Source organism: Sorex fumeus, unplaced genomic scaffold (genome assembly GCF_029834395.1).
Source record: "Sorex fumeus unplaced genomic scaffold, SorFum_2.1 ptg000018l, whole genome shotgun sequence".
Classification (NCBI taxonomy): domain Eukaryota; kingdom Metazoa; phylum Chordata; class Mammalia; order Eulipotyphla; family Soricidae; genus Sorex; species Sorex fumeus.
Window position 1 is genome coordinate 31,503,946 of NW_026606075.1, and position 23,667 is coordinate 31,527,612.

General features: G+C 43.5%; 1 protein-coding gene across 3 annotated transcripts in view; it reads right to left on the reverse strand.

The window, feature by feature from the left end:
* Positions 1-7,360: 7,360 nt before the first annotated feature.
* Positions 7,361-23,667, reverse strand: part of PIK3R1 (phosphoinositide-3-kinase regulatory subunit 1) — a 76,269-nt gene continuing 59,962 nt past the window's right edge. The window contains exons 5-15 of one of the 3 annotated variants that reach the window (XM_056112492.1): positions 23,449-23,650; positions 23,164-23,243; positions 13,243-13,345; positions 12,440-12,538; positions 12,156-12,336; positions 11,799-11,924; positions 10,915-11,057; positions 10,514-10,690; positions 10,357-10,425; positions 9,665-9,835; positions 7,361-8,705 (exon numbers count right to left, since the gene is read on the reverse strand). In XM_056112492.1, coding sequence (XP_055968467.1) covers positions 8,516-8,705; positions 9,665-9,835; positions 10,357-10,425; positions 10,514-10,690; positions 10,915-11,057; positions 11,799-11,924; positions 12,156-12,336; positions 12,440-12,538; positions 13,243-13,345; positions 23,164-23,243; positions 23,449-23,650 — 1,541 coding nt within the window. In that variant the 3' untranslated portion in view covers positions 7,361-8,515. Of the gene's footprint in view, positions 8,706-9,664; positions 9,836-10,356; positions 10,426-10,513; positions 10,691-10,914; positions 11,058-11,798; positions 11,925-12,155; positions 12,337-12,439; positions 12,539-13,242; positions 13,346-14,697; positions 14,876-16,803; positions 16,912-23,163; positions 23,244-23,448; positions 23,651-23,667 lie in introns of those variants that run through there. The other 2 variants (XM_056112494.1, XM_056112493.1) reach the window with 2 other exon arrangements.

Genomic DNA, 23,667 nt, shown 5'->3' on the forward strand with positions numbered 1-23,667 from the left:
TTGGTTTCTGTGCTCTGGGGCTGTGGCCGTGCTGGAGAGCCGCTCGTGGGGGGCAACTGGTGGCCTTGGTAGGGCGTGATGGACGGACCGGAATGCCCCCTGTCCCATGAGGTTTTAGTCGCCCCCACGCCCCTGGCTCATACCTGCTGTCCACAAGGCTCCCATGTGGCCGCCATCTTTCTTTCCAGAGAGGAGAGGGCGAATGGGGCAACACCCTTTCCCCTCCAGCAGACTTGATGGCCTGGATTAACGCATAGTCCGTTCACTTTTCTGCCTCAAGCTGCCGGGTTCTGCATTAAGTCCTTGTGCTTCTGGGGCCATGGCCGTGCTGGAGAGCCGCTCGCGGGGGGCAACTGGTGACCCCGGTAGGGCGTGAAGGACGGACTGGAACGCCCCCCTTCCCATGAGGTTTTAGTCGCCCCCACTCCCCTGGCTCATACCTGCTCTCCACAAGGCTCCCATGTGGCCACCATCTTTCTTTCCAGAGAGGAGAGGGCGTGAAACTACATTTTTAATGCTCCCCACATTTCATACTGTGACATCAAATCTTACAACCATGTTTTTTTTCTCTTGATAAATTTTTGTTTTAATCAATATTATTGCATTGTATTTTAAATATCATACTTTCCATATCTTTCTGGAAGATAAATTTACTATATATTTACAACTTTTTTCCTTTGTATATTTTATAAAATTTCAACATATTGCCATTTTCAGCTTAAAGATTATCTTTTTAATATTTCTTATAAAAGCATTCCATCAATAACTATATATTTGTTGGTCCATGGTGGGAGGTAAACTGATTCAGGATCTTCTTAAACATTAAAAAAGAAAAATTGGAGCATCTTCAGTAGTGCTAGGAGTTACTGCCAGCGTAGTGTTTGGGGATCACTCCCAGTGAAGCTCAGAGGACTGTGCAGTACCAGCCCTCCCACCTGTAGAGGATACACTCAGCATATTGAGCTACCTCATCAGCTTCAGGATCCTTTTTCAGTACCATATGAGCTACTTCCTGGTCTCATACTAATTTTTTTATACACTGCCAGAGGTTTTTTTGCTTTGTGTGTGTGTGTGTGTGTGTGTGTGTGTGTGTGTGTGTGTGTGTTTTGGGGGGGAGCACACCTGATGGTGCTCAGGACTTCGTCCTGGCTCTGAGCTCAGGGATCACTCCTGGAGGATCATATGGGGTGCTGGGGATTGATCCCAGGTTGGCTGCACACAAAGCATTGCCTCACCTACTGTACTGTCACTCCAGTCCACACCTACAGTTTTCTCGTTATTGTACAATCTACATTTCCAACAACAATGCACCTGGGTTCCCATCTCTCCAGCCTTGCCAACATCTGTTCTCTATTTGACAATAGCTATTCACATTCCTTCAACGAGTTGAAACCTTGTTGAACTTTGATTTTTATTTCCCTAATGATTAATGATACTGAGCATCATTCCATGTACCTGCTCACTGGTCATGTCTTCTTTAGAATCGTGTCTATCAATTCTTTATTTGGGGTTTCTCTGAAGTTGTGAGTTCTTTCTGTCTTGAACATTGAGCCCCTTTATCATATATATGGCTTGCGAATGCTTTTCCCACTTAGACATGACTTTTCATTTTGCTGATTCTTTTACTGTGCAGAAGCTTTTAAAATTTGATGTAGTCCCACTGTTTAATTTCGTCACTTGGGCTTACGATGTCCTGTATTACCTTAGTGCACTGTAGCACTGTCCTCCCATTGTTCATCGATTTGCTCAAGCGGGCCCAATAACGTCTCCATTGTGAGACTTGTTGTTACTGTGTTTGGCACATCGAATACGTCACGGGGAGCTTGCCAGGCTTTGCCGTACAGGCAAGACACTCTTAGTAGCTTGCCAGGCTCTCTGAGAGGGGCGGAGGAATCAAACTCAGGTCCTACCTTACCACTCAACATAAAAAGAAAATCTTTTTTTTTCTTTTTGGATCACACCCAGAAATTCTCAGGGGTTACTCTTGGCTCATGAAATCAGGAATTACTCCTACAGTGCACGGGGGACATACGGGATGCTGGGAATCGAACCTGGGTCAGCTGGGTGCAAGACAAATGCTCTACCCGCTGTAGTAATTGCTCCAGCCCCATAAAAAAAAACCTTTCTAAAGACCAAAATCAAGGGTATTTTTTCCCTTAGGTTTTTATCTAGGAGTTTTATGGTTTCAGGTGTTTAGATCTTTATAGGAATCTGATTTTTAGACAAACTTTTTTAAGGGACAAAAATGAGAAAAAGTCATTCTAAGGGCTGATATGTATCAGGTCTTAATATACTATATTTGCATGCCACCTTCTCTGTGAACAAGAATTAGGAATACCAGGTTCTCTGACTTAAGGCCTTCCACTTTCAATTAGTGGTTTTCAGCCTTCTTATGCCTGCAGGTCAGCTCCGGTCCTGGAAAGCAGTGGAAAACCACTGCTTTAGATAGACAGATCTTATATCATTTCCAAACACGCAGACCCCCACACTGTCAAGAACTGCTGCTCCTTTTGATTCACCTGCAGTGTTGCTTCAGGTGAAAGTGGATTGCATGCTTTTATTTGGACATTGTCACTTAAAACACAAAAGACCAGTTCTCAATCAACTTGCACTGATCGGTGGTCCTTCGGCAGACTGGTGATTATAATTGGGATCAAGTTGTAAATGGAGAAATGGGAGATTGAGTAGTCCTTCACACTGAATCACAACATACGTCGAGTTGCAAAAGCTGTATAAAATCACAACCTTATTTCACAGATAGACTGTGATAGTAGTAGATAAACTGAGATTCCACTGCATATGAAAGAGAGCTAAGTCAGGAGGAGCCAGCTATGTTATAAATCGGTCTTTCCTCTATCATCTATACCATGAGCATACATTATATCCTAAATTGAAATATATTTATTTCACTCATGAATGGTACTTTTAAACTAACCAATGACACCTCAAATACTAAATGTATTATTTCAGTAGTTGGGTGATCATAGTCTCAGCTTTATTATGCATTAAGATCACCCAGAGAGCTTGTTGAAATGGATGACTGGGCAATTCGAACAGGTTTCCAAGTGGTGCAAATGCTCATGTTGTTGGTTTGGGGCCCACAAAGCCAGATTGGCAGGCCTAAAGTAAACGTCATTTCCTACCATATTAGCTACTTGTGTACTGCCCACCAAGGGCCACATGGTTAGGTTCCAGGCAGAAAGTGACTTGTGAACTTTTATTTGAACTCTAGTTTCCAGTGGGTGTTAAAAGTGCACAGCTGGAGAGCTCTAACTTTAATCTACCCAAGGTACTCTGTACAAGAGTTCTTATACCTTTCAACATCCCCAGACCATCAGGCATAATCACAGTGATAGAACAGTGGTTTTTATTTGTTTTACATGCACCGACTGGTGGCTCTCTACAGTACCTAATTGCCAATGCAATCTTGGGAAAATCAAGATCTATGCTTGTTTCCTGTAGGATATTGTCTTCTGCATAATGTTAACTGTAGAAGGACTCAATCAGGGTGATGAAATTTAGCAGAACAAAGCTCTTCATGTATCAATCAGATGTATCAATCAGAGATTGGTGGTGGTGGGGGGGAATCACTCTAGCTTATATTGTAGCTGGGACTCCAAGCAGATGTGGAAAGATACTGGAAGTTTAGCAACAGCTGAAAGCTTCTAAGGACATCCCTTGGGCTGGGATGATGGAGAAGGCAATGTTGCCAAAACCTTCCACTGACAGAGCGAGCAGGGGGATGGGGGGGCGGGGGGCGGGGAAGGGCAGCTCAGACCCTCAAAGAGGGCCTGTCTGGCAGAAGATGTAGAGTAGGAGAGACTCACTACCAAGCAGCCAGGCGATCTGATCCTTTCTCAGGACTTTCATGGTGCATTCCGGCAAAGGAAGGGCCATGTACAATGCAACTTCCATGGCTGTAAGTTCCTTCAGCAATAAAACCAGATGGGAAAGTCATTTCTGATTAAAAATGGTTTGTCTGTATTGACCAGGAGCTACCACATGAAACCTGAATGGAGCACAGCTCAGTTCCCACACCCTTCCCTGCCACCTCTCACATTATCCCTTCACTTGGAGTGGTCAACACACTGACCATGGGAGAGACAAATCAATACTGTCACCAGCCATGGCTTGTAAAGAACATTCTGAAAGGTTTGGTGATAGTGGATAAAGTGAAGGACTGAGGAGCTGTCAATATTCTTATTTTTTTTATTACAGGGACAGGCTTATGAGTCACTTGCAGGCAATCTATTTATCATCCAGGGTTTAGTGACAATTAGAAAAATGTGGAGTGGGGCTGGATAATATAGTGGGTAAGGCATTTGTTTACATGAAGCTGAAGGGTTCAATCCTTGACATCCCATATGGTTCCCTGAGCACTGCCAGAAGAGCCCCCCAAACAAACAAACAAAACCCAAAAAAGTGGCGATATCATTCCTGTGACCACTTTACATGACCCCAACTTTCACTGAAATTTCAAACTATAAATTTGTTTCAAAACAATCTTTATTCTGTTTGAAGACCTAATACAACGCATTAAAGCAACTGAAAACAAGACAGCTCCATCGACTCTATAGTTTTGAACAAAATGTCAAGGAGGCGCATTCCCCCCACCCCCAGATGCCTTGTAAAGGCAAAATTACAACTGACCATGACGTCCTCCCTCTCGTCAAAAGACCAAGTTTATTTTAACAAGGTCATAGAAACAGATTTGTAAAAACATTGAACAGATCATAGCTTTAAAAAATACACACATATTGAATGAGACTTTTTTGTTTTGCTTTTGTGTGTGTGTGTGTGTGTGTGTGTGTGTGTGTGTGTGTGTATGTTTGAGTAGCAGCATCCTGGGCAGCTAATGCTATCTCATGGCCACAAGTTTAATGTTCAATTGGATAGTGTTTCCAATGAAGCCAATTCTGTTCCCTCTGTACTAATACTAGTAATTATGTAACTGGATTTTTCAAAAAAGAAGAAATTTGGCATCTTGGAACTGTGTCCCAAGTGAGGCATTGTGCTTTAAAGAAACTGCCCCTTTCGTAAATGACCCTAGACGCACACTGCAGGGTTTGTTTCCAACAAACTTAGATATCATGCATAGCAAAAGCACAGTTGTTTAAACCAGCAGAATTTTTCTCCTAGTAAGGAACCCCAGTAGAACATCCCAAACATGTTACTAGCTCATAACCAGTTAAATGACAAAGCAATTTGTTCTGCACGGGACAGCTCACAGAAACACATTTTGACTTGACACACTGACACACAAGGATTTCCAAGTTAAGCACATCACCCAGACCAGCTCCGCAAATGGAGCAACTTTTAGAAAACAAAAACGCCAAAGAATTATGAACTTCTCACTTCACTTGTGAACAATTTTCACCTTTATAAAACAAAACAAAACAACATCCAAGGAAAAAACATTCCAAACACGTACACAAGAACTGTACTAGACATTTGCTTTTTATGTATTTTAACTCAATGACTGTGGATCATTTTGGCTGAAGAGTATTGGAAACAGTCCATGCACATATACATATATACATATATCAAGGGCCACGAAGTTGTCTGATGTAAATGCATGCTTTTTACCTTTTCACGTGATTGTGACTTCTCTCATGTATCTTATCGGCTACTCTAAGCTTCCATAGCTAAACCCTATGACAGGGACTCTACAGCATAGCTTCTGGCTTTTATCTTTAGGACATGACACTGAGTGGGGGAAAAAAAATCAGTGCCTGGATAGAAGCATGTATCAGGAATGCCTCTGCTGCCTATTCTTACTCCTGAGCTGCTCAGACAATGCTGGTAGAAGACTATCTGAGTGAACTCAAAGAGCGCTGCTGGTCAAGCGTCCACGACAAAGGTGGCAGGCATGCTAGAGTCAAAAAGGCAAAAAGCAGAGGTGTAATATCATAGATACGGTGTGAATCACTGTGAAAAGAGTATGATGCATTCTACCTTTGCGATTCTGAGGAAAACGATTGCAGGTATGCTTGTGAGATGCAAAAATAAGGCAAGTGCCCCAAATACCATGTCATCTTGCAAAAAGTATCAAAAGCAGAAAGAGTAACAAAACTGTAGCTTTTAATGAAACAGTCCATCTCAGGTCTTAGGTTTTGAAATTAAATGAAAGTTATTCATATTTAATAACATACATGGATGTGCCACCAAAGAAAGGGAGGGGGGAACCAAATAAACCCTAGTTTACAAACTGAACTGTTAAGAGTTTTGTGTGACATGGGAGGAGGAAGGGCTAGTATTAAATCAGACCCAGACTAAAATCAAGGAAATCATGCTGTCTGGAGATGAGAGGGAGATGGTCAGATCAGTACAGTCAAGTTTGAGGACCTGACAGTCTGCTGTAAGACTGACTATTGCTCTTGAGAATGAGTAGCTTCATATAAAGAGGGGGAAAAAAATACATTCTACTGTTGATTAAGTCAGCTGCTAGACTATATTTAAAAAATGTTTTAAGGAACAACATTTAAAAACAACAACAAAAAATCCCACCCCAGTATTTGAAGGGAAGAGAAAGTCAAGGAGGAGTCTAATATGGAGAAAGAAAAACTGAAATTGTGAGATTCCATTTTACTCTACCAGGGCAGTGTCTGATTGTAATTACTTTTTAAATTCTTCCCATGCACAGTTTCCAATGAACTCAAGACGTTGCATATGTAAACCAGGGAGAGGGACCTCTCCTGTCCGAAATTGGAAAGCTCTAACAACCCCTATCTTTTTCCACATACAGTTACTTGGATGAATGCGCACTCTAACCATTGGTCCTGCAAAAATCATGACTTTAATGAGATAAAGTCTATTTACTTTCAAGTGAATCTCATAAGCACAAGATTAAATGGAAAGCTAGGAAAAGAATGAATACCCAAATGTTTTAGTCACCATCCTATTTTTTTTTTAATGAATGACTACTGGGTTGCAGTGGTAGTCTAATGCTCAAAAAAGGAGACACATTTTTTATAAATGCAGAAAGTATATCTTCATTCTGTTCTAAACATAAGTGAACAAGGCTCCTGGAATGGAACTTCCTCCTGCTGAAATAACTGACCAGCTACACTGTGTTAGTTACAGTAAGTTTGTAATTATCCTTAATAATAACTAGCAGATCAAAGTGGAAAAGGTCTAAAATATAAGCAACTTCACTTTGCAGTTACTTCTCTGTAATCACGAGAAAGAGAAAGTGCATACCACCTCCCACCCCTCCCCCCTGTACACACCCCCTCCCATCGATACATTCCCCCTCCCTAGATTCAAGAAGTTCACAATTCTTTACGAAACAAACATTGCCAGGTACCGTATTTTAAGAGTCTTGAAACAACATTGTTGAACTCAGTGATCCTTTGTCATATCCATATATCTTTCTCTCTTTTATTGAATAAAGCAGCTTTGAAGCTTATTAGGCACTGCCCAACAAAACATTTAAGTCCAAAAAAAAAAATCTGTTATGAACTTTTTAACCTTGGACTAACAGCCAAGTACTCTGTACAAGAAAAAACTGTAAAATATTTCATAGTTTTAATTATGAAGCCATTTTTTTAAACTGGCATCCTGTACATTTTTTCTTAAAAAAAAAAAAACAAAACAAATATTAACAAAAATTCAGGGACAACAATATTTTCAAGCAACAAAAATTGGGGTGGGGAAAGCTTATTCTGAAGGTACATTTAAAACAATGGAACGAAAATTAGGAATTGCATAGCACTGTGAATTTAGCCTTCAGCGAAAAACAAAACAGAAGCTATTTGGTATTGATACAAATCCATCTATTTGATAGTCATCCAATATTATGTACATATTTTATATACTGAATGTCATTTTAAGTCCTGTTTTCCAAGTTCCACTTTTCTGTTGGTGGGTGGCGGTTTTTTGAAAAGTTTGAACAAAACACTTGCTACCACAGCTTCCCTCTGAACGGCCAAGCGCTGACGTTTCCCCCAGGGTCCCTCAAGAGCAGAAGTGCCTTTTTGCTACATGTCGTTCTTGTGTTAGAAAAAGGAAATAATCCACAGTGCGATGTGTCTGAGTCCACCGTGCAACCCCCAGGCTAAACCAGGCTGGACCGAGTGACCTCAGGCCAGAGCCTGTCTCACCCTCCAGGCTCCCAACTCTGAGCTGGTAAAAGCTTCAGAAAGCATTTAACAAGCACCATGGTTAAAGGCCTCTTTGTCCCTGCACGCAGAGATTTTTGCATTTCTTTTTCTCTTGGTGTGGTTGTGGCTTTAAATTAACCCCCCTCCCTCAAAAAAAAAAAAAAAAAAAAGAGAAAGGAAGGAGGATAAGCACTCCAGGTTAGAAACGGTGGTCTGCAGGCCCTGGCCCAGCGCTCACTTGGCCGCAGATCTTCCCTGACGGCTTTAGACCGGAGAAAGCGCGAGTCTCATCTGAAGGCAGACGGCGTGGGTTTCCTCAGCTCAATTCACAGGTCAGGCTGGAGAAGGAGCCCTGTGCTTCCAGAGGTTTCAGGGTGGTTCAACTTCAGGAGAAGGATCTGAGGGCCAGCACTTCATCGCCTCTGCTGTGCATATACTGGGTAGGCTAGTGTGACGTTTAGGGAGTCGTTGTGCTGCACGAGGGAGGTGTGTTGGTAATGGAGCACCAGTTCTTTCAGGGAGCCGTACAGGTTATAGGGCTCCGCAAAGCCGTAGCCTGTCGCCGTCTTGTTGATGACACAGTGCTTGACTTCGCCGTCCACCCTAGACGGGACAGAGCGGGCAGAGATGCCATTTGAACCAGGGCAGACACCACACGCAGAGACCCCAAGGGAAAAAAATCGCTCCCTCTCCACCCCTATAAGAAGGATCCTCCTCAAGGGCACCCAGGCATCCCTCATGGCCCTGTCACTCGGACTTGGCAGAGAACCAGCTTCACGTAGTTGGGTATTTCTGTCTTTAGAAGGGTTTCCCTGTCAGGGGGGAGTAGTGCCCGTGTCACGGTAGATGGGATGCTAGCATGGGGGAACATGGCACTACCACCATGGTAGTGTCACCACAGGATTCTTCCTTCAGTCTGTCCCAACATTGGCAGCTACATAACTTCCCATCCCTGTGCTCACTCTGCCGTAGAGCGTTGGGAGAACAGTCTGTAATGTGCCTTTAGAACCTGCCCCTCCTGGACAGCATCACCCTTCCCTGAAACGATCTGAGCAAAAGAGGGCTACTTGCGAGTTAGCCTCAACGCCAGGGTCTAGTCCCAGCATGCTCACTGCCCTGTGAGTAGCACCCGTGTGTGAGGCGGAAGAGGAAGTGTGCCTGGCTATTTTCATTGTAACAATTCCCACCACTCTGCTCTTAAAGACTTCTCAGGATTAAGTACGTGTTTCCATCTAAGGAGCCAGGTTTCTTCTGCTGGGCATAAAATAACTGTTAAGTGTCTGCATGAGTATCTGTTAAGAGGGTCTACTTCATCTTTTACATTCCTACTAGGAGGTGGGGGAAATGGACAGCGCCTGAGGGAATGTTAAAGAAGAAAAAGAGGAGCCCTAGCAATGCGGGTTGGGCGGCTGGTTGCCTTGTATGCAGCTGACCCGATTAGATCCCTGGCATCACATATGTTCCTCCAAGCACCACCAGAAGTAACCCCTGAGCATTGTGGGAGGGGGGGTTGCCCGCCCGCCACCCCCCCAGAAAGGAAAGAGTTTGCTGGTGATACATACACCACAGAGCAGGCATAACAGCCCTGCTTGCTGCTTTCCCGGACCAGGAAAGTGCCGTCTCGCTTCCCTCGTAAAAGGTTTTCAGCTTTGTTTCGGTTGCTGCTTCCAACATTCCATGTCTTCTCGTCATGGTGGGGCAGGTCCTCATCATCCTCCACCAGCGAATATTGGCTACAGAGAGAGGAGAGAGGGTTGCTGGCGTCTTGTGTGGTGGCCCCTTAGCCCGTCCAGTTTGCCACAGAAGACAGGTGGGTGCCACCCACTTCTTCTTAGAGTGCTTCTTAAAACTTCCTAGTCCCCCTGATAGACTCAGCGGTCCTAACAGGCCCAGATACCCGGGCAGAAGAAGGTTACTCAAAATCCTGTTTGTCCAGTTTAGATCAGGAAATTAACTAGGAGGACTGCCAGTTTTCAAATAATTCAAACAAAACATATGCTACAGAGAATAAGAATTTTTTATAACTTTTTAAAAAATATTCAGGGATATGGTGTCACTGTAGAGCACTATTGGGGGTGGAGAGGAATAAATTAATGGGTTATCCTTCTTCACTCAATTTTCCCTTTTTAAAATTCTGGACAGCAAAAGGCTGAGTTTATATGAGACATTCCAAATTCCTTCCTTGTTCTGAAAACAAGTCATGCGTTTTCCTGAAATGATTTTTTAAGAAGAAAATCTTTTAGTGACGACTTACTCTTCAGTGTTTTCATTGCCCAGCCACTCATTCAGCTTCTTCTGCCGGACACCTTTCTGAGTCAACCACCTGGAAGAGTTTTAAAGCAAGAGCGTGACTACTTCATCTGATTTCAATGACCCCCATCTCTCTCCAGGCCACCACCTCCAGCACTTACATCAGGTATTGGTCTCGGGTCTTTCGCAGCTGAATGAGGTCTGGCTTGATGCTGTTCATGCGTTTGTCAATCTCCCGGTACTCGGCTGCCTGCTTCTTCAAATCTTCCTCCAACCTTCTTCTACTGTCAACAATCTCACTGATTCGAGACTTCAACTTTTCATAATTATGCATAATCCTACGGAAAAGAGAAATGCATATATAAGTAGGTGCATCACAAAGGCTTCCCCCATTTATCTGAAACATGTTTGCTATGGATTCCCAGCATTTTCCTCTAAGGCTTTCTCCTCTTCCTCCTCTTTTAATTATTCTAAGCACAGAAAGAGAGTGCATCTTTATAAACAGTTTGAGAGGATTTTGGTTTTCTCTCACGGACAATGGCAGTATTCATAGTTTACCCACCTTTGTATTTCTTTCTCATTGCCTTCACGTTTAAATTTTTCTATGGATTCTTTGCTGTACCGCTCCTGGGTTTGGCACTGTTCTTCAAATATTTTTATAGTTTCATTAAATGCTTCAATAGCTGTTCTTTTCATTTGGATTTCCTGTAATACAATTGTAATAAAAAAATATCAGACACACAGGCCATTTCTTACTGCAAGATATTATCAGGACATTTGATATACACTGCTATCTAGCATGTAAATACTCTGGCGATGGCTTTTTATGAATTAGTGTACTCTCTCGCTAATAAGAGCATCAGAGAAGCGCATATTGCCTTTGGAAAATTGTCTAAATATATGCAAGGTGATTCTATGATAATTCCTATAGCTTTCATTATTTTTGGTCACTACCCTTAGGGCATTTATGTTACTTCTAGCAGTTAAGTCTTTAGGAAAACACCAGAACAGTGTTTACCTCTCCTTTTCAGAGATTAGATGCATGTGGAAATTTCATCAGGAAGAAAGTCAAGTGTACCATAACTGCTTATCGTGTGGACTTCATTTATGATTGGGATACTTAATGATGCATTTTTTTTTCTTTCAGTCATACCCGGTGATGCACAAGGGTTACTCCTGGCTTATGCACTCAGGAATTACCCCTGGTGGTGCTTGGGGGACCATATGGGATGCTGGGAATCAAAGGCCTTGTGCAAGGCAAATGCCCTACCCGCTGTGCTATTGCTCCAGCCCCAATGATGCATTTCAAAGGGTACCACAAATAATTACTACAGCAACAATGACCCCCACCTTCTTTCTCAACTCTTGGTGAAGCTGAATGTAACAGACAGTAGATTCTGATAACTAAGAGATCTGAAATATTAATCTGATCTTCACAGAGCTCACCTGGGAAGTGCGGGTATAATCCTCATATAATCTATCATATTCCCGACTTTTTTCTTGAAATTGAGTGTTATATTCATGTAACTTCTTCCCTACGGCTTCAATATTATCCTCTTTGACAACTTGATCCTGGAAGGATTAGAGAACAGTGAGAAAGAATAAACTCAGTGGTAAAGTCCCGAATCAAATAACTTATTTGGCATGGGGGAAAAAAAAATCCTTAAGGTATTTATTTAGTGACCATTGCTGCATGATCACAAGATTTTCAAACTTCCTAACATGCATTTCTTTTTCAAAAAATGTTTTCCAAGCATTGCAAGTATCATGGCTGAACATGAAGAGCATTTCAGTTTTCATTACCTGTTGGTACTTGGATACTGGGTAGAGCAATTTCACATCCAGCTTGGGATTATACTGCGCTAGAGATTCATTCCGGTAGTGGTTTATTAGCTCAACCACAGAGTTGAAGGTTAACGGGTCAGAGAAGCCATATTTCCCATCTCGGTGAAATATTTTGATTAATTTATTATTTCCTCCTTTTCTGTAAAGACAATGAAAGAATTGTAATGCTGGTATCTTTTTCTTTAAATGAATGCATCTAATGTCGACTGCAATCCCACAATTTCAGCTGCATCCTCACTCACCTTAGTGTGAGAGTATAATCACCATGCATTTTAGTAGATGCGTCTCGTACCAAAAAGGTCCCGTCAGCTGTGTCTCGAAGTTTCTCATTCACTTCTTCCCTAGAGTTAAAAGAGCAAGATATAATAAAGGTCACCTGGAGAACGCTGTGCACTCACATTCAAATCAACTTTATTTTTTAGAGCAGTTGTAGGCTTGTAGAAAAACTGAGCAGGGTTACCCTACCCCTTCAGCCCTGCAGTTTTATAATTTAGTGCATCTAGGAGGCTAAATTGATTCTCTCCTTACCTAGGAAACTGATAAGCAATCATCTCGTCACAAACAGAAGAGGGGGCTAAGCACAGACAGACCTATCACCTTCACCACAGGGCGAGCTGAGGTAGTTGTGGGCTGCATCTTCCCCTCCCCTTAACTCACGCGGACACACCTGCACAGAAAGTCAGGATCGCAAAGAGCTGCCCCCCAACTTCTCACTCCCATTGAAAAGAAAATTAAAAAAAGGTCTATCTTATTCAGATAACAACACTGAAATCTTGGGTCTAATGGAGAGTGACTTTCCTCTCTGCCTCTCGGCAGTGCCAGCTCTTCCTGGTGCTTGCCTGACATCTCTGTCAATAACGAAGCTTCTCGGGTAATTTCCTGTGGCAACCGGCACCCACAGTTCTCCTGTGCCCAGTGACTTCTCTGGTCATCTGGCAGAGAACCAACTATGCTGTATGCTGATGTTGGATGCTATCCTAAAAGTGGAAGTTAGCAAGCTGGTGCTTTGCTGAAATGATCTCTAGAAGTTTTGGTTTAGCCTTACCTGGAGATGTCTCCCCAGTACCATTCAGCATCTTGTAAGGACATATTGTTATTCATACCGTTGTTGGCTACAGGAGTGGGTTTGGGCGGTTTGGGAGGCAGTGCTGTGGATTAAGGAGAAAAGGAAAAGTTGTTTGCAAACCCCATTCAGAATTGAACGTGTTAGACCTAAAACTCATCAGTCCCTGACACAGGGAAGATAGAAAAGGAGAGCTATCTTTTAGAGCACGGCTTAGAAGGAAAAGAAAACTGAAAGAGAAAAACCAGCTCTGAGACTAACGAACTGGGCTGGCCATGCCCATGAATTCCAAGGTAAATTCAGAGTCAAGATATTTCTGATTTTAGTTCTATTAAAGATTCATGCCTAGTTCAAATCCATCTTCAGAAAGAAACCTTGACCATATGAGCGCAGGACGAATCACGGGGCTGGCACAGATTTCTTATTTAATTAGAAAAGACAAACTTCGGTTCTGTCCTCCACAAACGCTGCTGTGGTAATCAAACAGCTCATTGACAGCAATATGCTGTCAGAGCAGAAGCCGGGCTTCTTCTCTGAAGCCACTTTAAGAAACTCATCTGTGACCTAAATATCTTCAGCATTCACGTTCCTAGCCTATTGGATAAAATATGCCAAGACTCATTTGAAAAACCATAACCCTCTTCCTCAAATGTCAGAACAGTTTTCATATACCAATTGGTGGTAGTGGAGGGGGGGGGTGGGGAGACTGCAGTGTTCCTCAGTTTCCTAACTGGAAGGAGGGCTAACCCTTGGAATAAAATCATTCAGAAAGCAAAATAAGTCTCCCATTTTTAGCTACACTTTAAGTTCTGAATTCTGAAACACTGTTTCCCTATTTTAATTTATACAAAAATTCAGGAGGTTCAGGAATAGTTTATAAAGATATAAAATATCATGGGAAGTAAAAATCTTTTTTCATTCTAGTATCTCTATACAAGAAAGACAGGCATAATCTCAACATCTGATTTAGAATAGTTTCAGGTCACCTAGAACTGAGTTGCAATCACTGTTACATTTCCCATGCTTTCTAAAGTACCAAGTGTTATCTCTGCAAAGTACTAGCCACACTGTTCTCAAGCACTGTCAAGAGAGAAAAGCCCCACAGAAAGGCATCTGCCTTCTTTAACTTAAAAGAACTTAAAGGAACAATATGCAACAATATAACCCAAGTAGCAAGAGACCTCCATTAACAAAAGACACCGGTGAAGAACTGGAATCCAGTTCCTATCCATTCAAGTAAAAGCAAGCAGTTTCCACACTCAGCCTCATCTGGCTTCCACAAGCAGCTGCACCATTTAATTTCCAAGCTATGCTCAAACAAATTTTATTCAATTAGAACAAATTAATGAACAAGAAATCTGAAAAGGCTGTTACCGCAGTTGTCAAAAAATTAAAAAGCCACAAAATTAGCTTTCTACAAGAACACCGCAGCATTACCTGGTGGATCCATTTCTATATAAAACATCAAGTCTGTGCCACAATTTATATCTGTCTTAGCATATTCTAAATCCAGGTCTTCCATATTCCACACAGTGTTGTACATTTGTGCGAGAGTTTCCTTGCTGAGCTCAGTTATAAGAAAAGAGTCCGTCTTTCTTTGTAATGGTGTCTTGGAATTCATTTTAAAACCTATAAGGGGCTGCTCTGTAACCTATTACATCACACACCCCAGCCAATCAAGTCAGAAAAATGTCACCAGACCACTCCTGCTTCATCATTTCTCATCTCCACCAGCCTTAACACAAGCCCAGCCTCCCGGAGAACTTACATGTAACAGAACTGCAATGGCTACATGCTCACCGTTTCAAAAGGGGATTTAATTGGACTGTTCTCCTCCAGCAGTGAGTTTTCTAATTCCCTTTTTATTACTCTTTGCAGCACAGTTTGCTCTGCCGCTGGCAGGTTGACAAGAGCTGATATGCTGCAGCACGGAGCTTTTTTTTTTCCCCCTCCCCCAGTGCATCTGGGTTCATAGATAGCTGGTCATTCCTCAGCTTAAGAATCATACAAAGGCATGCAGATGGTATATTTACAGTCCTTTAATACTTCCATAGATTTTAAAAGCAGAAATGACCGGGAACTCTGGGGGTCTAGATATGTAATTTCAATCCCACATAATTCACAGAAAACTTAGAACTTAAATACTGTCACTAATGTTCCATACTGCAGAGCAAAATTTTTAAAAATAGACACAAATCTCCTCTGCTAACCATGCAACATGAAAGCCAGGCTTTGAAAATTAACAGGAATGAAGAGATCTGCAGGCAGACACAGTCAACAAAACTGCCAACATTTTAAGGAAATGTCACTGCCATTGTCTTAACAAAACTGGTCACAGCAAGTTTCATCTTCGAAAATAAAGAGAACATATATATGTGTATGCATAACCTCAGAATGCAGAACAGGGAGTTACCATGGCCAAGTATTTTACCGAAGAGCCCATTCGGATTTACTGTGCTTAATACAGCTTGAGGGTGATGTAATCACTTTGGGGGGCTTCCTTCCCCCACCCCCACACCATCGCAAATGCCTGACTCTGGGGGCAAGTATTATTATTCCTTCTTAGCAGTGATTAATGTAATGAAATCAATTTCTCTATAAATCTAACTACTGATTTGTTAGTTCTTCACAGCTAAATTTATTGGCATATAACTCTGCCGTCCTCCGTGGACCCTAACTTACATTTGCAGTGGGACCCAGGACTTCTTCCCATTTCTAACAGGAAGGTGAGGGAGGGGCAAGGCCTCCCCTGTGTGTCAAGGTGGCCGACTGGGGCTGCAAGGGGGGGAAACCTCTGTGGTACATGCACGTGTGTGTATTACCAATTTCTGAGACTATTTAAAGAGACAGAAGCCCTTAAAATTCACCAAACTTTCTATCAAATTTGTAATCACCCACAGTCTGAAATAGTGGTGCAAAGCCGAGATGGGTTCTGAGCACTGTTCCCAGATCCCGCAGTCAGCCTAAACTCAAGTTCAAATGGAACAAATGGTAAAAAGTGGTGCTGGGGTTGGGTAAGATTCACAAGAGAGAGAGAGAAAAAATCTCTTAGCTAAAGAAAATACTGAGAAGACCCCCTGCCAGAGGAGAGCCCCGTCTCCCCACCCCCATTCTCCAAGAAGCTGGGACCAGCTCCCTGCCCAGACACTGAGGGTAGCACTTGGTGCAAACTCAGGACCTGCCTGCCGAGCCCATGTGGCAAACCGTGCAGGGAGAAGGGCCGGCACACAGGTGATTTTCCACCATCTCCAGGGGCCTGGCTGGGCACCAACTACTAGCCAAGCACTTTGTAATTAGCTCCTTCCCTACTTTCCAGCCGAAACCCCCAGCTCTTCCTCAACCCTGAGCCCCTTCAAGGCAGGGGGGAGTGTCTCCCCCATCCGCCTTCCCCAAGCCATGCTCAGTCTCTGACACACACACACACACACACACACACTCACACTCACACAACCCTGCTGAAATAAATCCCCTGCACAGAAACACAAAAAGACCCAGAGACACAGGGAAGGGGGCTGAGACATGCACAAACGAAAAGCAACTTACTTTGCAGGTTATGCATTTCAGCGGCTCCCCTTTGAATGGCTGGTATCCGACCGTGAAAAGGGAAGAAAAAAATCCAAAAAAAAAAAAAAAAAGCAGTTTTTGCCGCGCACGGAGGAGCCCTGCCCCCGCCGCGCCTCTCCGGCTGGTGCTGCTCGGCGGCCCAGCGCGGCCAGTGCCCAGGCCCGGCTGCAGGAGCCCTGCCGAGCCGCCGCCGCCGCCGCCCGCCCAGTCGCCCGCCCGCGCTGCTCAGGGCCGGCCCCGCACCCGGCGCCCCACGGGAGGGGGGTCCCGCAGCCGGCGGGGAGGCGGCCCGGCCGCTCGCAGGGCTCCCTCAGATAAGGATCGCGGCTTCATGATTAACTCGGGCAGGCCCAAATATTCGCTGAGCTAGGGGATTTCGGAGGGGGCGGAGGGGAGGGCGGCCCGCGTCCAAGTTGTCACCGGCTAACAAGTGGCCCGTGCCAGCCCCACCGGCCTCGTTTTTCGCCGGGGAAACGAGAAGGCCATTGTGCAGGACCCCCAAAATTGTCTGTCTGTCTGTCTCTCTCTCTCAACTGCTGCTGCTGCTGGGATGCAGAGGCCGCGCGCTCGGCTCGGCCCGCCCGGGCTCAAGCGGCCCCAGCGAAGCGAGGCACCACGCGCGGCCCCGCTCAGGAAGTGGCTGAGCTGGTTCAGCAGAAAATAGAATCAAAGCCGCGCTTGTAAGGCCCGAGTCTCCCCGCACACCGCGCGCCTGGCCCGTGTCCACCCCCCTTCCACACGCAGGTGTCGCCAGAACGCCGCCGCAGGGCCACTCCGCAGCAAGGCACCGCGGGCAGATCTCCCCCACCCCGCCCCCGTGACTCCTGCACAGGATGGGGGAGGTGGACCCCCGCCTACGCACCCCCCAACCGCGAGTCTGCAGCTATTTTTAGAACGTCAAAATTCAACTCACATTTCTACGGGCCGTTCAGCTTTCTAAGAGTGTGCAGTGCTGCAGGCCAGGAGGGCAAAGAGAGGGATGTCTCTCTCTGGAGATTTTCTGGGGCAAAAAAAAACCAAAAAACCCACATACTCCGGACTGACATTTAACCCAAGAAAATCTTGCTTGCTGGCCTCCACACAAAGAGGGCTTTACTATTATCTAAGAAACTGCACCACCATGGCAAGTCGCAGAATCACTAGCTTTAAAAACCAAACAGTGAGAGATCACTTGAACCAATTTCCCTCAAGACTCACACATACAAGTTTGACCTAGAGGCAGCGAGGGGCTTGCTTAAGCCCCCTAACTACCTTTTCCTTCCCCCTCAGTGCCTGCCCTTCCCTGTCCACTTCCCATGGTCAAATACTTAAACATTAATAAGGAAGCAAGTTGATTTCTTCCAATCCACATGCAAAAAAAAAAAAAAAAGTCACACCTACAAGAAAGCAGCTTTTTTTTTGCTTTCTAATTTTAAGCTTTTTGTAAAAAAGCTACCTTGTCACGGAAGAAATTGGGTTCTGCCAACAATAGTTTGAGACTATAAGGAGTGTCCTTTTCTCATTGCAGAAGACCACTGCAACAGCCAGGCCCTGGCCAAGAATAACCAAGATAGGACTACCTCACGAAATCTGGGAAGTGCTGTGCATCCCACCAGGAAAGCAATGTTACAAACTCTGCTTTGGTGCAACTGATAGAAAATCTACTTTTCCAATGAAAAAAAAAAAAACTAAGTGCATTTCCAGCTCCTGGCAGCTGATCACAGGGACATATGGTTAGCTCAGAGAATAGCCTCTGTACTGCATAACTTGCCCTACTTTTTAAAATAGCCTTTCTAGAGCCAGAAGCCTTTGAAACACCAGTCTTGTAATCATACTGTTTATGTTCACATTTCATGTCAAAACCTTCTAAGGTAACAGTGCTCTCTAGTCCAACAGTCCATTTTCTGTTTCAGAAAGTTAAAAAAAAAATTCTCCCCATTGGGAAGCAATACACCCATCATTACAGGAAGAAAGTCTTAAAAATAGATGTAAGAACTTGCCCAAACCAAATCCCTCACAATGTGCACAATCATCTATCATAAATATTCCATTATACTACCACAAGTAAGACCTGAGTCTTTTGCTATTGAGCGTTAACCTTTGAAAAGTGAACTTCAAGCCACATGCGCTTTATTTGTTTAAAAAGGGCGCCCTCTGCTGGCAGAAGTGCTGCAGTGACTTCTGCTTGAGAATGCTCCCTTCCTCGTTTCATTCATCTCACACAACTTCGGCTATTTCACACATTAATAAGCAAAATTGTCCAACCATCACTTAACCCATGTAATTCCCTAATTACTAATAACCAAATGCACAGTATCCTAAACAATTTAGGAGGTGTCTTTTCATGTGGCTATTACTAACTTGTATTATCTGAATGCCCCAAACTACAGCCACAAGAGAAAACTCACACACATAATTAAAATCGTTTCTTATTGTATTATTCCAAAAAAAGTGTCTTACAAATTCCCTTTCACCAAAATTTTCTTAAAATTAATTAGGAAGCAAAAACACAACACTTTCCAGCAGGAGTAATCCAATCAGAAAAAAATGCAACCACTACAATACATATAAATGGAACTTAGAGACAAGATACTGTAATAACATGCAGATATCCATCAAATGGCGAGAACTCCACAACCAGCTCTTCTCCGCACAATATTATTTTTCTCTTTTTATTTTTGTGGGCATGGAGAGTGTAGAGAAGTTTGGGCCATACCAGGCCATAAGGAGTGAACCAGAAACTGCCCAGGATCAAACCATAGTTGACCATAAGCATATGGTCATATGTCTTAATTCCTGTACTAGCTCTCTGGTCCCCAATACAATATCCTGCATACTTTTTATGGAACACTATTTATAAACAAAAGATTTTTTCTTAATGAGAAGAGGTTTTTTTACTTTTTTAAAATTTTTTAATTTTTATTTTACTTTTTCAATTTTTCTTAGTGAGACACCATGAGGTACAGTTGTAGACTTACAAATTTTGTGCTTGGGTTTCAATTATACAATGATCAAATACCCATCCCTCCACCAGTTTAAGATGGCAAAGAATACAAACCGAGGCCTCTACAGAAAGGTTAAATGATTTTAACCCCTTTGTACTTTTAAGACAACTTAGCCCAAAAGAACCTTGCAGGGTGATGCCAATTCTTGACTCTGCATCTTGTACTTAAAATGACGAGCACAAGGAAAAGCCCATGTGAACTCAGCAGCCCAGGCTGATGCATGCACAAAACCTACACACTCGACAAACTGTATCTGCGCCTCTGGCCTAGTGGAATCTAGAACTCGCACAACCCCACCTCGTGCCTTCCCTCCTGGCCCCTGAGCCAAATAGAAGGCTGCCTAGTAAAAACAAACATAAAACTGGGCTGTATCCCCATCAGATCCCCCACCATGACACACATCTCTTCTTTCAGAAGATGAAGAAAAGTCATTATTTCTGATGCACCCAAATTTGGCCTCTGGTTTTGTCTCTTCTAATTCATCTAAATGTGCTTATTACTTTTTTTTCAAGGTTTCACTTCTCATCTTTGAAACAACCCTCTAATGTCAGGCCACAGTATACACCCAATAAAAAATAAATCCAAGAAAAGCAAAAATCTTTGAAAGTCACTTCCCTCTACCTTAGTGCATGCTTTAGTCTTGGTTGGAAACCAAGCCCAAGCATTTAGAACAAGATTTATGAATCAGGTTCCTCAGGTTAAATGTTTTGCAATGTGCCAGTGGTTAAAAATTAACTCTGACAGGTGTAGAAGGGCAGGGGAGAAAGAGCCATTTATTTTCCACTCTGCTTGAGGGTGCAATATTAGACTTCAATTATATTAATATTTCTGAATATATCCAGAAATCTGAAATCTGTGAATACCCTTATAACGGTTTCATTGAAAGGCATCCTATGCTGAATGGGCCTGTTTTTTACCTTAGCTGCCCTATAGATGTCTACTTCAACCACCGACACCAATCACATCTTCTAAAATTCGTTTATACTTGTGGTACACACATTCTTGCCTGTTACTGAATTAGAGCCTCTTTACTGAGGGGTCATTTTTGAATTGACACAGTGCCTCAAACCTCTGCCCGTCAAAGTCTACCTGGCCAAAAGTAGACAAGACCTCCAGCGGTACCATGACAGGTTCAGGCCACCCTGACGCTCAAGCACGTACTCATTTCTACTCCCAAATGCATCGTCATTGCAAATGAATGATTTATGACCAATGCACAGTAAATGCACCCGTGTTCTGTCTCAAAAGCCCTCTGGGGAGCAGATGAAGGAATCAATGAATGGTGTGTTCCAACTAGCCCCGAGGAATCCTTCCCCTAACCAGGATGCCTTGCCAGGGTCCCTGCTGGAGCCCAAACGCAAAGGTGAAGGACACTTTTTGGGGGGAGGGGAAGGAGAAGGGGGGCAGACTTTCACCACAAAGACATACTTCAACCCCTAGTGATATTCTGATTTCCAGCAGTACTAAGGGAGACCCCACAAAGGGAGGAATGGTTCAAACTAAGGTTTTACCTGACTTGCATTTTCTCCTTCCGAAAAGGCTGCCTACACTCCGGGATGGCCCAGCTGACAGTTGGGGCTGTACGTACTAATTCATTGACAGCTGTTCAGACCAACCTCCTTGAAAATCAGTGTGGCCCATTGCGTAGCAGAAAAATGTAGGTTGGTGGGGTCTTAGACCAATCGAGCAACTTTTTCTGTATATTAGTAGCGCCATTGTACATGAGTTCTAAAACTGAGCGGACATGGAGCCAAGTGAAGCCAGACTTGGCCACTGATTACTCTATACCTGGTGGTGTAGAAATTCTTTCAAGACCTCCATGTGATCAATTTGCAGGTGTCAGACAAACCCTGTCTGAGTTTCAGTTTCTACACCTCCCTCTCTGGAGGAGTAAGTGCTGAGCAGAGCAGCCCAGAGAGGAGGGCACAAAAGGTCTGAGCAAGAGGCAGTGACTGTGGAAGTCCTTCTTTGGTCTCACTTCCCCCCCACTCATGGGATTGGTTGGGGCTGGCTGTCAATCAATGCCCAATGTTCCACAAGTGCTTCTGTCAGCTCATCTCCTGGCATCCTTACCTCTCCCTGCTGCCTTCCTTCCTACTTTCCTACCGAGTCAAAAGGTGGCCTTCTCAGCTTCCAGACAGAGCTCTCAACTCCCCTTACAAATGACAGACGCGGAAACCTTTCTGCCATTCCGTGAACTAACGTTCCAGTTAGTTCTAACGTGAACTAACACTTCTTAGATGTCCCACGCCCGCTTTCTGAACTGTGTAGGCTGTTTCTCTCACCATTCATAGAAACCCTTCCTGATACATGCAGCCAGAGTACTTCAGAACCTGCTTGTTCCCACAAGGATAGCTGGGCTTGACCAAGCCCTTACTTCTGTCTGCCCATTCCAAATGCAAACAATCAGATCTATGTAACCACACCCCCAAAGCACAATTAATTCTCCACTGCCTGTCACAGATAAATTGGGTCCATATTGTATGCCTTCTCATACAGAGGTAAATGTGTTTATCTGCACAAGCAATCTAGACCAAGTAATACATTGACAGTATCTTCAAAGTCTAGGCATCAACGAGAACTACAAGCAAGACCTTCTATCCATCCTGAAACTTTGCTTCATTTATAGGCCCCTAATAACTAGTCAGTCTCCAGGAGCTAAAATTTCTAACCAGGAAAGAGCAAAGTAAGGCTGTTGTTTAGACTTTCCCCAGCAGAAAAAAATTAAAAAATAAAAAAACCCATTTGAAAGAAATCCACCGCTAACAAGGTCTCCATTTCCTGCTTTGTTACACGGCGAGCTGAACGCCAGCCTGCTTTCAAAGAAGTGTCTGGCTTGCTCGGACTTGCTTGCTGTAAACACCCTGGTTTCATACTGGCTTGCATTATTGGAAATGTTTGCATTATTGGAAATGTTTATTTGGACAGACGTTTCTCAGCATACCTGCTTCCAAAATCCACATTCCAAAATATTTTAAATTATATAGTAATTATAAATCCCTACTTTACAAGTATTAGAAAGAAAAACAAAAATGTCACCATCAAGAATGAGCTCCAGAATTGACTCAGTGCCCCAAAGCACCAAGCTGAGAAAGACAAAGAACTCCCCTGACTCCCAGTAGGTCTCGTCACACGACCACAACCATTCCACACCCACAAAGGCTGGAATCAGAACACGACTCACCACAGGCCCGGCCACTCAGCTCTTTTTCTCTTCCCTTTAATGCACAAGACAACTGGTGACAACAGATCTCAAGAAAAACTGCTAACAAGAAAACTGCTAACTTTAGCCTCCATCTCTCAAAACTCCAAAAACTGACCAGTAAGAGAGTTTTAAACAACTGAAAGGTCTTACCTGGTGCAGGCTGTCGTTCATTCCATTCAGTTGAGATTAAAATTTCTATAACTTTTATGAGGGATTCAGTATTCTCAGGGCTACGAGGGGGGGGGGGGGGGACAAAAGTTTTATTAGCAACTGTTAGCTAAACAATAAGTGCATTTTCACTTATATTCAAATAGATATTTTTGGTGAAAATATACACACACACCTGCCAACTCCATCTACAAGGTCTCAAGATCCATCAATTTAGGACCAAAAATTGTCATCATCCAAAACACATGTCTCAGTCCTTTTACTTACCTGGCTGCTGGGAATCTGAACAGCAGAGGGCTGAAAAGTTCGGCAAGTACTCGTGCATTCAGAAGATTTTTGCTATAGGCCTGGGAGAGCTTGAAGAAATGTTTTAGCAAATACTGAAGTGTAAGCCAATACTGATGAGGTATGTTCGGTGACCGTATGAGCTTCTTCAACAGCTGGATGTACTCTTCGGAGCTTTGTACTTCTGTGAGTTTAAAAATG